Here is a 12,420-nt window from a genome sequence, read left to right as displayed (position 1 = left end):
GCCGCCTTAGGGTTAGTAGGAGATCAGTGTTCTCCTCCGTTGCCTTTTGGCGAGGGTTAGTAGGAGATCAGTGTTCTCCTCCGTTGCCTTTTGGCGAGGCGTACTGGCTACGCGCTTGGACCAAAGAGCCGAGTACTTTTCCTGCGTTGGGGGCTCCTGCTCATGACAGTCCAGGCCAGCTCCCCAGATCAAACCCTCGGCCAATGCTCTCTCGAGATCCGCTTCATTAATAATTCCTCCACGGGAAGCATTAATAAGAATAGCGTTGCGCTTCATCAGTGTCATCTCTTTGTATGCGATAAGGTCTCGAGTGTCTTTAGTCAGCGGCACGTGAATAGTCACTACATCCGCGACGCGAAGAACTTCCTCAAGACTTGCAACACGGGTGTGTGAGAGCTCTGACCATGCATCTCCAGGCGCGAACGGATCATACGCCACGAGGGGTGCCTCGAAGCCGCCTTGGAAGATTTTGGCGACCGTTTGGCCAATGTTGCCCATGCCAATCACGCCAACGGTCTTTTGATAGAGCATCAGCCCGTTGCATACTTCTTTGGGGACGCGAAGCCCAGAGTGTTGCTTGACGCTGATGGCGGGAATGTCCCTCGCCACCGACGAGGTCAGAGCCACCACCAGCTCCGCAACGGCACGAGCGTTGACACCAGGCGTATTGAATATTTTGATTCCACGCTCTGCGCATGCGGCAGCATCAATCTTGTCGATTCCGACACCTTGCTTGCCAATTGCCTTCAGGTGCGGACAAGATGCGACGTCGTTTGCGGTGAGGTGTGAGCCTCTTATGAGGAGGTATCGCGCCTCCTGCCGCCAATGCGTGTGCTGCGGGTTCCCCGGAAGAATAACATTGAATATCTTCTGTGCGTGCTTGGTCGCCTCGGGATGAAATGTGTCGAGGAAATAGACTGTAGGTTTGTCGATGTGGTGCTCCGCTAGTGGCGAAGGGGGACTTTCGATGATCCTTGCCGGTGCCATGGTGAACGTCTGTTCGTCGGATGGGCTGAGCAAGATGATAAGATTCGTTGTGCTCGATTGAAGCGCTGGGTTGGACGAGCTACAGTCTGACAGAGTGTGATCACTGGATGGGTGTAGGTAGAGTTCGCTTGATTGCTGGAGTGGCGCTAGAAAGTGACACTTGACGCATGTATTAATGTTGCGCCAATGCGGCATCAACAGTCTTGGCGGTTGCGCGCCCGTTCCTTAATCAGAGCCATTGTTCGGCGGAGGTCCGCGAGTCGCTGGAGGAGTCGCCACTGGATGGAGGTCTCGGACTTGGTGCGAAAAGCCGTCGGGCTTTCGCCGACAAAGCGGGAAACAGCTCGCGTGGAGATGCACCGATCATGGGAGCACGCCGTGGCCGGTTCGTGCCCAGTCATCAGTCGCCCGATTCTCTGATCGGCCAACTAAAATTGCTCGCATCTGATCAAACCTGCTTGCTGGTAGACTTGTGCCCGAATCGTGGTACCGCTCAGTCAGTCGAAGGACGTCGGCCTCGACATTCGAGCCATCATTAGACGCCAGGTCAATGAAAAGCCAAAGCATCTCCGACCACTGCTTGACTCCAGGGAACCGCTCCGAAATGGTTGAGAGCAGGCCCAGACCCGAGCGGACGACTGGATCCGTGTGCAAACGCCAAGGCCAGGATTTGTTATCATGGCGTTCCACCACGTAAATGCAGATGGATAATATATCCAACCCATCAAAGGCGGTCAGCACCCGGCTCTGTGTGTCTGCCACTCTTTTGTATGTGGTGACGAGGCTTTCCAGCTCAACGTCAGCTGTGGCGTGCAAGTGTGTGAGCCTATCCCTCTGGAACGGTGCAGAACAGCTCACAATTTGGAGGATAAGCTTGCACGACGATGATGCTATTGATTGTGACACCAGATCCTTCATCTGACGCTCCGTGGGCAAATGAAGCCGCTCGGCCGTCGTTTCCTTCCAATGCGAAAAGTTGGCAAGATGAAACACAGTGCCCATGCTTGCTTTGTGACGTATCTCGTGCAGAAGATGGGCGTATTGAACAGCATGGAACAGAAAGGTGTCGCAATTGTCAACGGGTGGCTTATTCGAGTAGAGTGGCATCTGTGCGAATTAGATTTTGCTTGAGAAGGCTGGCTCTCGCGAATTTCGTACAGGAGCTGTTATCTCGCGATCCTGAAGACAGAAAGGTCTGTTCAAGGCGGAACTCAAAGTACTATCAGTGGCGTCAGCAACATTGCTTCGATCATGTAGCAGGAAACGAACGCGTCTAGTGTATACAACGACCAGAATAGTCTACTGTTTTCTCGTGCTGCGGAGTCTGTCGAGCTTAGGTCGGATACTTCAGATGTATGCATACCTACGGTGAGAATTAGAAGAGACACCTCAAGCCACGACACCAGCTCGCAACTCACCAGCAGACATGCTTCGCGCAAGCGCGAGTCCAACAAGGTGCCAGGGGGATCCACCCAATGGATTATACATTGAGAAAACTGCCAAGGCTATCAGCGCTCGAACTACTGAAGCATTGTCCGACGTGTTCAATACGAGCGGAAGGAGCCGTAGTGCCTCTTGCGCTAATTTCACGGCGAAGCCCTCTTTGTATCTGTATTCAGGCGATAACAAGATACCTGTCGCTACAGAAATGTAGATCAAAAACAGATCATGGGGCCAGCCATTTGCAACCTCTTGTGTGCTTCCCCTCTCGAGCTTTTCCATGAGAATATCGTAATCTGCAAGGAAGGCCTCTCGGTTGAGGAAGGGACACATGACGTCGCAGACAGATAGATAGTAATGCACTGACGTCTCCGTGGCAAGACGCGACAACCTGAGGCCAGCGGGAAGAACTTCTCTGTGGAAGTCTTCGATTGACCGAGACAATGGCGTATTAGATGTGTTCGAGCGAGTGACATCGGCGCCTGAAACACTGACGGCTGCACCTAAGAACGTCTCGAAAGAGTATTGCTGACGCGATATCTGCTGTCGGTCTCGAGGCTCCGCCATAGCGCTCAGTGGGAGGTAATCCATGACATGCTTTGTCGTTTCAAGCGGTGCAGCCTGCCCTAGGTCGAGGACCTGTTCGCCATCTCCACCTCCAGGCAATCCAGACGGCTGAGACGAAGACCGGGCCTGGCTTTCTGCGGTCGAGTCTGAAGATTCTTGCGTTTTTGCCGTACGCAGCTCGAGCTGCCGGACCCGTTCCTGCAGGCCTTCAATGTAGCTGACGGGTTCTGGTTGGGATGGGTCCAACAACACGCCCATGCGACGTTGTAAGCACGTCGAGCCTGCCTCTCTACACTTGCGACACTCTGGCAGCTCACGATCGCACTGAAGATGTGGGTGTCAGCTTAGATCACGCTGTCTCTGCATTGGCGAAAGGAAACGCACCCTCTGCTTCCTCCGCCAGCACCTGGCGCATGCCTGAGGCATTAACGCTGTCATGTTGGAAAGCAGTTACAACAGCCGTGCGCCGGGCAGAACGATCGCGGCGGACGCACCGGACGCTGGTGACCGCAATGGTCCGAAGGTGAAGTGTAGAAGGCGAGAGTGCATCCGAAAGCTGGGGCGAACTTCGCAGCCGGCCGGCCTCGAGGGCCTACGCGTCGGACGCTGGCCGCCCTCGGTGCCGAGTCCGCCCCACATGTACCTAGGTAGTACGTGTGGGTCGCACGGCCGTCTTCCATGTGGTCACTGATCATTCAATAACCGGTACGCGAGCAAGGTGTATTTCTCTGTGTTTTCGCTTGGCGCATGCAGACGGCTTCATTAATCATCACAGAAACCGGGGACACAGCTGTACGCCATGAACTTCTACCCCGCCCCGCCTGTGATCCAGGCTGCACTATACCTGCGCATTCCCGACGACAAGAGATGCGTAGGAAGGGATACCGAGTGGCGTGGAGGCTTTGCTCGGAAGTTCCAAGACATCTTTCTGGAGGGTCCAGTTGCCGACCGGGATGGCAATCTGTTTGTCGTGGACGTCCCTTTTGGCAGAGTTCTGAGAATTGACTCCGCCAAAAACGTCATTGTTGCCGCGGAATGGGACGGCGAGCCCAACGGCCTGACGCCAACTACGGACGGGGATTTGCTCGTCGCCGATTACAAACAGGTGTGTGAGCTCACCGTGAGGTGAAGAATCGCTCTAACATACTGTCGAAGGGGATCCTTTTGTTTGATCCCAGCAAAGGGACAATCAAGCCCAAGATGACCCGTCGCCATCTTGAGCGCTTTAAAGGCCCCAATGATCTCATCACAGACTCCAAGAGCAATCTTTACTTCACCGACCAGGGACAGACTGGAGTCACAGACCCAACAGGAAAGGTGTATAGGTTGTCTCCAGAGGGGAAATTAGACACGCTGGTTGAAAACGGCGTGTCCCCAAACGGCCTGGTACTCTCACGCGACGAGCGGTTCCTCTATGTTGCGATGACGCGTGGCAATCAAGTCTGGCGCCTTCCACTTCACGAGGATGGGACGACGACTAAAGGAGGAGTTTTCTTCCAATCCTTCGGTAACGCTGGGCCCGATGGCCTGGCTTTAGATGAAGAAGGATCTTTGTTTGTTTGCCATCCAAGTCTTGGATGTATATTCGTCGTAGACTCGGACGGGATTCCGAAAGCGAGGATCGTGAGTGGAACAGCTGGTATCAATCTTACCAACTGTTGTTTTGGTGGCCCGGAAGGCAGGACGTTGTTTATTACCGACAGTCTCGAAGGAAACATCCAGACTGTTGAGTGGCATTGCCGAGGTGCTGTAGCAATCCCAGACATCAAAACTGTACGAACACAATGATGAATACCAGATACCTCTTGTTTGGTCGCCCAGGAAAGAAAATAACTCTTGCCTAAGCTCTGATGGTCCCGAGAGTTGCAAAGGCGTAAGAAAGTATCCACAAATGAAGCATGTCTCGGCGGGCGGCCGACGTCGGCGTTTCCGCTTCATTTGCCGACATCTCCTCTGGCGCCCGCTGCCCGCATATACCCTCCTACGGAAGCACCAAGCCAAACTACTGACAACAATCTCCAGCGCGACCAGAGGCCAAACAAGGCTAAGATGGTTGAAGAAACGCAACAGATTCCCGCATGCCAGCGATGTCGGCTACGCAAGATTCGCTGCGATCACGCCGCCCCAAAATGCAGTGCTTGCAGCAAATCCGCTTTAGCATGCATCATTGTCGATCCCACAACTCAAAAACAGTACACCAGAGAGTATATTTCCGATCTCGAGCGCAAAGAAGCTCAACTGGAGGCCAAATTTGAAGAACCGACAATATCGCCGCGTGAGACTGCTGGAGCGAACGCGCTTCAGCGAACCCGTGAATGTCCAAGTCCGATTAATGCTCACTCAATAGAGTCAACCACGACCCTCAGTGGTTACGTAGGCGAAAATAGCGGGCTAAGGTGACATCTACTCAATCGCTTGCAGACTCAACCTCATTCTGACGAATTCCCAGTTTGCTAGGATCTGTGTTCGCAAATACTGAGTGGTGGGACCGAAGACCTCGAGGGAACGAACCACGACCACAGATGCCCGAGCTCAACATCTCTGCCCATGACTTTCCTCTGGAAGCTGAAGCTGAAGCTTTGCTAGAGAACTAGTACGTCCAGTCGAGTGCCCAACGTGGGTCAACAGCCTGTGTACTGACATACGCCATTGAAGCTTCTCCCGCTTCCACATCAATCATACATTTCTTGTAAGGAAAGATGTTTTAGATGTCTACAACCAAGTCTACACCTCTGGTCAGAGCGAACAGAGTTCGGCTCAAGATCGCTTTCGGCTTTTCATGATTTTCGCCATTAGTGGCGTGACAAGGTACAGAGCTGGGTTATCCCGTGAACATCCCTTCGGATACTATCTAGCTGCGCTCGCTCACGTGAAAGATGTACCACTCATTGGTAGCCCAGATGCCATTCAAAACTCACTGCTCCTCGCAAGGTTTGGAATGTACCAGCATATCGGCACCTCGCTGTGGGATATTTCACAGTTTTGCATGAGGCAATGTATCGAGCTGGGCTATCACGCGGCGCCACACATACCCGTGATGCCACTAGACGAACAGAAGCAGCGTCGGATATTCTGGGAATGCTATATCCTGGACCGGTACAGTTCTGGAATCCTGGGTCGACCTTTTGCCATCGCAGACGAAGACATCACTGTACCTCTCCCGATACTGGCCGACGATGATGCTCTCAAAGCGGCCGACATCTTCTCACTTTCTGCTGTAGCAGATATCGTGCCGCCGTTCCCAACAGAAGTCTCCGTCTTTGTCTTTTATATCCGTTTGCGGCAAATTAGTTCTCGCATCCATACCGAGTTCTTCAATGGGCGAAAACAGCACTCACGCAGCGCCTATGGGACACCATTACCTTCGACTTCCGCTGGCTACGTGCAAGTAATGGTCCAGGATTTCATGGCGCAGCTAAACGAGTGGAGGCAGGGCGCGCCGGTGTTCACGACGCCTAAATCGCTCTACGAGCGCCCGGAATTCTATGACTTTCTCCTAGAGAAGGACAGGCTTATCCTTGTCCGCGGCGCGATGCAAATCGCGCCTAAGGTCAGAAACAACTCTCCACCTCCGGAGCTTCTGGCACAAGCTCTCGCCTCAGCTACCAAGGTGATTACTCTGTACTCCGACATGCTTGAGCATTCATACATTACATGGACGCGGAGCTACTTCCAGGGTATTTTCACTGCAGGCCTGTCGATCCTTTTCTGCGTCAACATGAGCGAGGCTATCGACCGCATGTCATCCCCAATTGAGCTTAGCAAGCTCCCCAGCACTCTTGAGTTGTGTTCAAAAATCCTTCACTCATTCGAGAAGGAAATGCCTGATGTCCGAAGCTTCGCTGTCGTGTTTGACGAGCTGAAAGATCTGGTAATGCGCAAGATATACGGTCATCGTGAGCAAGACGCAGCTAATGGGAACGTTACACCAACAACGAACGAAACGTTTCGAGCTCTAGACGGCCATCACCACGATTCATCGCATGCTGCACACATACAGATTCCAGACCCGATAGACTCCTTCATCCCTGCATCTATGAATATGGACCTCAACGCTTCACAGTTTGACCTTTCATCAACTTACCTGACAGAGTCAAACTGGCCGATCATGTCAGAAGAATTCATGGAGAATCTGGAAGCTGGTCTGGGCGAATATGCCTGGGGATTTGCTGGAGATGATATATCTGGCTGGGGTCTATCAGATATGAGTTTAGGAAGGTAGCTGAAGCTCGAGATCCGACCGCGCCCAGCACCATCGATGACCCAGAGCTATCGAAACTCTCATGAGTACCAGTACGCGGCAGAATGAGCTTTAGCTGGATCGGTGCATCTTCGGATTATCTTGAGACCAATGATCAGACTTTGGCGGGTGATACGACACGGTAGAAATGCACCTGCGCAGAGTCTCACCAACCAGGAAAGGAACACCTCAAAAATGTTCCTAAGTGGATTTTTCCACCACCCGACTGTTTCGTCTTGTATCTTCTCTTGCGTACAATAGTCTCCTGGTGCTGGATCTTTGAGATTTTTGGCATGTGACCATCTTCCATAGCCTCTCTCGTGAACCCTACTTGCCGAGGCGAATGGCAACCACAGGAACAAGTATAGAAGCATTTCGGGATACGTAGGCGAGTGAAGGCATTGATGCAGCGTTACTACGGATATCTCAACCGTATATATACCTGATGCATTGTCACAGTCCCTTCGCGGTCTGCAGAGCCGTTCACGACAGCTCCCGTCTGTTGTCCGAGGGAACGCAATCCTGCCACGGTTGTTCCAGGCGCGCATGCATCTACAAGCGTCACCCATGCTAAGTTAGCAGTATGTCTGGACGAAGGATTGCGGTGTGTCGCAGGATTGACTAATAAGCTGTAGCAGAGTACAGAAAAGGAACGTGCTTGAGACTTCTCGGAAATTGGAGGATCGCATGGAGCGGCAACGCTGACTGGGCTTTGACGGCCGCTGGGCACGAACGTCACCGCCATGATTTTGTCTACGTGACCGAACCTTCTAATGCCGCCATGACTTCCACACTCCTGCGCATTGCGATCCGATCCTCGCACACGGATATACTCAAATGCTCCTTGCACCACCAACTTTGTGCCAATGTCAACACATTCGGAAAATACTGCTGGGACTAATGATGCGGGATGCGACGGCGAGGTCTGGACGGGCGAAATGGGGGCGGACAGGGGTGCTCAAGACTTGTTGGCGTTGTTTGTGCTCGACGACATACCTAACGAGGTATAGAAGAACTCCATTGAGGTCCAAAAGGACGGCACTGACCCATGGTGTATGTCATAGACGGTGAATACACTGCTTCGCGAGAATGCCGCGAGGATCAAGGGCGACTTGACCCTCTGGCTGGCGGACAACTATGACACTTTGCCTGACTACAAAAGGCGCTCTACGCTGGGTACTTCTTTCCCTATAGACACTGACTGGCGTTCACCTTTCATTGGAAAAACAGTGCCGGATGCGATTACTTTCATCAGAAATGCACCGAAACCACCAAAGCCGTTAAGCAAACGCTTTTGCGCGGTTGTGACTAGGAAATGCTTGGAGAATGAATTAGTCCTTATCTGCAAGTCCCTAGAGGACGAAATTGAAAGTGACAGCGATGAAGATGACAGTGGCAATGATATCGCGATAAACGATGAAGGGTCACCAATCCTGAGCTCGGACAGATTCATGATGCAAGCTGAGGGCGGAAAAGGTATTCGGTTTAGCGATGGGACGGAAAGGACTGAGAAGCAGGCTTTGCAAGAGCTCGGTGATGACTACGACGGGATTCAGGTCATACCAACACCCGACGACGAAGTTGGTATGTTCCATTATGGCTTTGAACGTATCGAGTGGAAGGAGCGCTACATTGCATGGCGCGAGGATCAAGCCCTTCTTTGAAGGCAATTGAACAGTCAATTTACGGTTATCAAATGCATATCGGAACCATGGACGGTAAATATATGCGACGTAACCCATTTTGTGTTGCCCGTCTCTGGGCACTCCCGTCCAGTCCCGAATGCGGGATTCACATCGCTGCACTCGTACATCGAGCGAAAGACACTAGTCACGGCAGTGCTTCGAGCTGCGTCACCGCGTCGCTGATGACACGAGCGGTGTCCCCAGCTTTTACGTTCCAGCCTCACCCTGAGAATGGTTGGCGCAGGGCAGAGTTGGATTTGCCAAACTTTCAATTACCACCTTGCATCCTCCGAGATTGTCCGGACCCGCCTGAAGTTGATGAGGATACGAAAGGGGGCAAAGGTGGAGATGACGACGACGCCGACGACGACAAGGAGGATACGAGCGAAGAGCAAACAAGGAGCTCAGGAGAAAACACAGCAACAGAATCAATCACGTCCTCGACGGAGTCCTGCTTCAGAGGCGAGACTACGGTCTCAGACTGCCGTGTTGTGTGTTCCACATCTTATGGCTTCGCTGACGACACTGTCACGGGTACCAAAAATTGCTACACCACAAGCTGTATGCGAACGATCGGTTGCAGCCTCTAGCCTGGTATCACTACCTCGGTTCAGACCGCCACATCAGCATGTATGATGGATGAGCCGATGGATCGATACAGTCCCGTAGCTACATTGAGCTCACTAGGTCTTAACTTGCCACTTTGGATGGAATTTGCAATCAGCTACGACTCTAACGTTGCAGAACCCACTTTAAATTCCTCCAAAAAAGCAGAACGCGCTTCAGACGCCTTGATTGTGAGCAGTCCGATTGGCGACGCAGCAAGGAACGAAATCGCTATCACAGATGCATTTTCGACCGGCTCAGATATTCGTTCGTCTACATCATCGTCCTCAAGCCATAGCACAACAGCGTCGCACAACGCGACGGATGACGCCCCATTGTTTATGAGCATGCCATTCTCTTTCTACCCGAGAACCTCAGCCAGCAGCAGCATTCCGTCCACGACGATCAGTGAAGCCACTACACCCACCCCTGTGTGTCACGACGAAAGTCAGTTCCCAGACCATTCGTCGATTGACATAGCTGAAGTGGACCACACGGCGCTGAGCTTTTCTGTCGCATACACAAGCGATGGTATCCTGATTGCGAAGGCGTAACCAACATGACATCCGACTCTCCCGGACTGAGCACAACTTACCAAGTAGTGGATGGGGAGATGAATTACACTTACGAAGTTGAGTGGAAAGACGGGGATGCATGCCAGTATGCAACAGACACTCAACAGATCGACGACCCGATCGGAGATGACGCTTGGCATTGCAGGTCGCTGTTCAATGAAGCTTATTCTGGATGTGTAAATGGTGGTGTAGGAGGCTTTGTTGATGCAGGATGTCTGAGATACACTTTCACGGGCGGCAGAGATGACGACGGCCTTGAGATTAGTCCGATGCCAGTTGGGATAGATGCCACTGACTCAGATTAGACGAGAGTCTGCTACGCTTAACATCATTACTGATCCATCCAATGATTTGCACGAACTATCAAAATCTCCCTAGGCAGTGACGTACACGTAGACTTTGTCCTCCATCAACAGCATGTGCAGCAATGAGACGCTGGCTCCCGCTGAGGCACTGAAAGAGCCTGCGACCAATTTGATTGCTGGATAACTTCGGAACAAGACGAACGTGCGATCGCTTAGCACAGCTCGTCATGGAAGAAAGCGAAGAGCAAATTGCATGGCTGCGCGACAATCTGCCGACACGCGAGAAGCAAAACAGACATTACGGGATACCCAAATCGCCCTCGTACCAATCATGTGTTATTCATCTTTTTCGATTCATGGCCCCAGAAAGTCCTCGAAGGGGCTGATATCTTGGCTATTCAGCCAGTCTTCCCACCCCCGCCTTTGCCCCGGGCCGCTTCAGATAGCGAGAAGGCTATCTTGTCTCCTCTGCAATCACCTCGTAGCCATTCCCGTTGTTCCACTTCTGGCGGTCGGAGAAGATCCAGTAGATAATGAGGCCGCCGATGGGAAAGATGAAGACGAGTACCGACCACAGGAGCTTGTGGCTGACAGGGCGGCTGGATTTCAGGACCTCGACTACAGGGAAGCTCAGTCAGCACGATGCGCGTCCGCAGTGATGATCAAATCTCAGCACTTACTCCACACGAGGATGTCCAGTACCAAAATGATGAAACCGACAATACCACCACCGGTGCCGTATTGCGTAGCATTAGAGCTGGTGGTGCTGAGTGGCGCGGCGTGGCACAGGGCCGCCAGACAGATTTGAAGGAGGAGATTGAACATGGTGTCAGCTAAAGAGCTGGATCGTGTAAGGACCGGGGTATTGTTGGGGTTCTGAAGGTTGTTGTCGTCGTCAGAGCAGCAGGTCAGGCAGCAAGATCGAACAGCGACGCGGTTGTGGAGGGGCTGGCAATGGCGTCATCGTCACGCGACCTTCCAGCAACACTCATTTATGTGGGCTTCCAGGCCCCGCCAGGCAGCCAGGCAGCCAGGCAGCCAGGCATCATCACCTTACATGTAGCCTTCCAGTTTCTCAGCGTTTCAACTTCCTGGCATCACAACAAGAGGCGCACAAACCCGCAGTGAGCGAGCGGTCCGGACGCCGCAAGATGCGCACATCGCATCTACCAGCCAGCAAGGTCGTAGTACAGCTTGCAAACGCCCGGCCGGCGGCCAAACTTGTCATCGATCAACTGCTTCGCTTCATGCGACAGCACGCACCGGTCCTGGAAGTCGCGCAACAGATCGGTAAATCTTGCGTGCCAATCCACAGGGCGGTGCCACGCTTGGATGGCGAGCACTTGACCCGCGTCGAGTTTGCCGAGGCTCAGGTTGTCGTCTAGCTCCAGGACGCGCCGGAGATTCCCCACGTCGTCGCGTTCGAGGACGCGTCGCGCAGTTATGTCGAACAACGCAATGGACATCTCCTGGCCGAGCAAGACACCAAGAAGCTCGTCGGCGCCATTCCGATCGTTCGCAGCCCAGGCATCCAATACAGACTCGGTCACCGATTCCGCGCCAATCGCTGAGTGGCACAATATGTCACGAAGGTCTTGCGCAAAGCGGACAGCGGTGAGCACTTGTTCCGTGACCTGGAGAGCTGGCTGGCGAGCGAATATCACTTCGATTATCGGGTCCGGCGTCTTTGGCGGACCTTTCGTTTCACGTAACACTCGCAGTAGGTTCGACTCCGTAGGAGCGAGCGATGTGTCGTGGAGCAGTACCGCTTGCATGCATGCTCGGGCGTCAAAAGCTGCTCCGGAGGCGATTTGATCCAAAGTGTCCGAGGTAGCGCTGTAAGATGCATCGCACTCCAGCAGTCTCTTCACACAACGGGCATCTCTAGCAGCCGCGAGGACTCGCGTCGAGATCTTCAGCTGATACTTCCCTTCTAGATGAACTTCCCATGCGCCAACTCGCTCGCGCCTTGAGTTTTTGACTAGATTGTAAAGACCTTCTTCAGGGAATTCGGC

General features: G+C 53.0%; 6 protein-coding genes across 6 annotated transcripts; 3 read left to right on the top strand and 3 right to left on the bottom strand.

Moving 5' to 3' along the window:
* Positions 1-12: 12 nt before the first annotated feature.
* WHR41_08250 (uncharacterized protein) lies at positions 13-987 on the bottom strand (the record flags this gene model as incomplete). Its single annotated transcript, XM_069376854.1, has 1 exon — positions 13-987. The coding sequence occupies one exon, from the start codon at positions 985-987 to the stop codon at positions 13-15; it is 975 nt and encodes a 324-aa protein (XP_069226038.1).
* Positions 988-1,350: 363 nt separating this feature from the next.
* WHR41_08249 (uncharacterized protein) lies at positions 1,351-3,526 on the bottom strand (the record flags this gene model as incomplete). Its single annotated transcript, XM_069376853.1, has 5 exons — positions 3,379-3,526; positions 2,406-3,318; positions 2,257-2,350; positions 2,146-2,206; positions 1,351-2,094 (listed from the first exon to the last, which is right to left on the bottom strand). The coding sequence occupies exons 1-5, from the start codon at positions 3,430-3,432 to the stop codon at positions 1,351-1,353; spliced, it is 1,866 nt and encodes a 621-aa protein (XP_069226080.1). The 5' UTR covers positions 3,433-3,526.
* Positions 3,527-3,692: 166 nt separating this feature from the next.
* Positions 3,693-4,782, top strand: WHR41_08248 (uncharacterized protein; the record flags this gene model as incomplete). Its single annotated transcript, XM_069376852.1, has 2 exons — positions 3,693-4,099; positions 4,150-4,782. Exons 1-2 carry the CDS (start codon positions 3,794-3,796, stop codon positions 4,780-4,782), a joined length of 939 nt encoding a protein of 312 aa, XP_069226079.1. The 5' UTR covers positions 3,693-3,793.
* A 261-nt stretch (positions 4,783-5,043) lies between these two features.
* WHR41_08247 (uncharacterized protein) lies at positions 5,044-7,216 on the top strand (the record flags this gene model as incomplete). The annotated part of the gene is made up of 3 exons (XM_069376851.1): positions 5,044-5,390; positions 5,444-5,587; positions 5,650-7,216. 3 exons carry the CDS (start codon positions 5,044-5,046, stop codon positions 7,214-7,216), a joined length of 2,058 nt encoding a protein of 685 aa, XP_069226078.1.
* An 884-nt stretch (positions 7,217-8,100) lies between these two features.
* WHR41_08246 (uncharacterized protein) lies at positions 8,101-8,898 on the top strand (the record flags this gene model as incomplete). Its single annotated transcript, XM_069376850.1, has 2 exons — positions 8,101-8,238; positions 8,299-8,898. The coding sequence occupies 2 exons, from the start codon at positions 8,101-8,103 to the stop codon at positions 8,896-8,898; spliced, it is 738 nt and encodes a 245-aa protein (XP_069226077.1).
* A 1,109-nt stretch (positions 8,899-10,007) lies between these two features.
* On the bottom strand, positions 10,008-12,406 carry WHR41_08245 (uncharacterized protein). Its single transcript, XM_069376849.1, has 2 exons — positions 11,086-12,406; positions 10,008-11,023 (listed from the first exon to the last, which is right to left on the bottom strand). Exons 1-2 carry the CDS (start codon positions 11,228-11,230, stop codon positions 10,860-10,862), a joined length of 309 nt encoding a protein of 102 aa, XP_069226076.1. The 5' UTR covers positions 11,231-12,406; the 3' UTR covers positions 10,008-10,859.
* Positions 12,407-12,420: the final 14 nt, after the last annotated feature.

The sequence above is a fragment of the Cladosporium halotolerans genome (assembly GCF_011745625.1).
Source record: "Cladosporium halotolerans strain TM138-S3 chromosome Unknown Sca41, whole genome shotgun sequence".
In the NCBI taxonomy this organism is placed as follows: Eukaryota; Fungi; Ascomycota; class Dothideomycetes; order Cladosporiales; family Cladosporiaceae; genus Cladosporium; species Cladosporium halotolerans.
Note: the sequence above shows the minus strand (reverse complement) of the source record. Positions and strands in the feature narration are given on the sequence as shown.

Bases quoted from the DNA above. Each gene is read 5' to 3' on its own strand.
- WHR41_08245 (XM_069376849.1), bottom strand. From the start codon at position 11,230: ATGTTCAATCTCCTCCTTCAAATCTGTCTGGCGGCCCTGTGCCACGCC. The intron at 11,024-11,085 runs GTAAGTGCTGAG...GCTTCCCTGTAG, and splicing joins ACTGGACATCCTCGTGTGGA to TCGAGGTCCTGAAATCCAGC.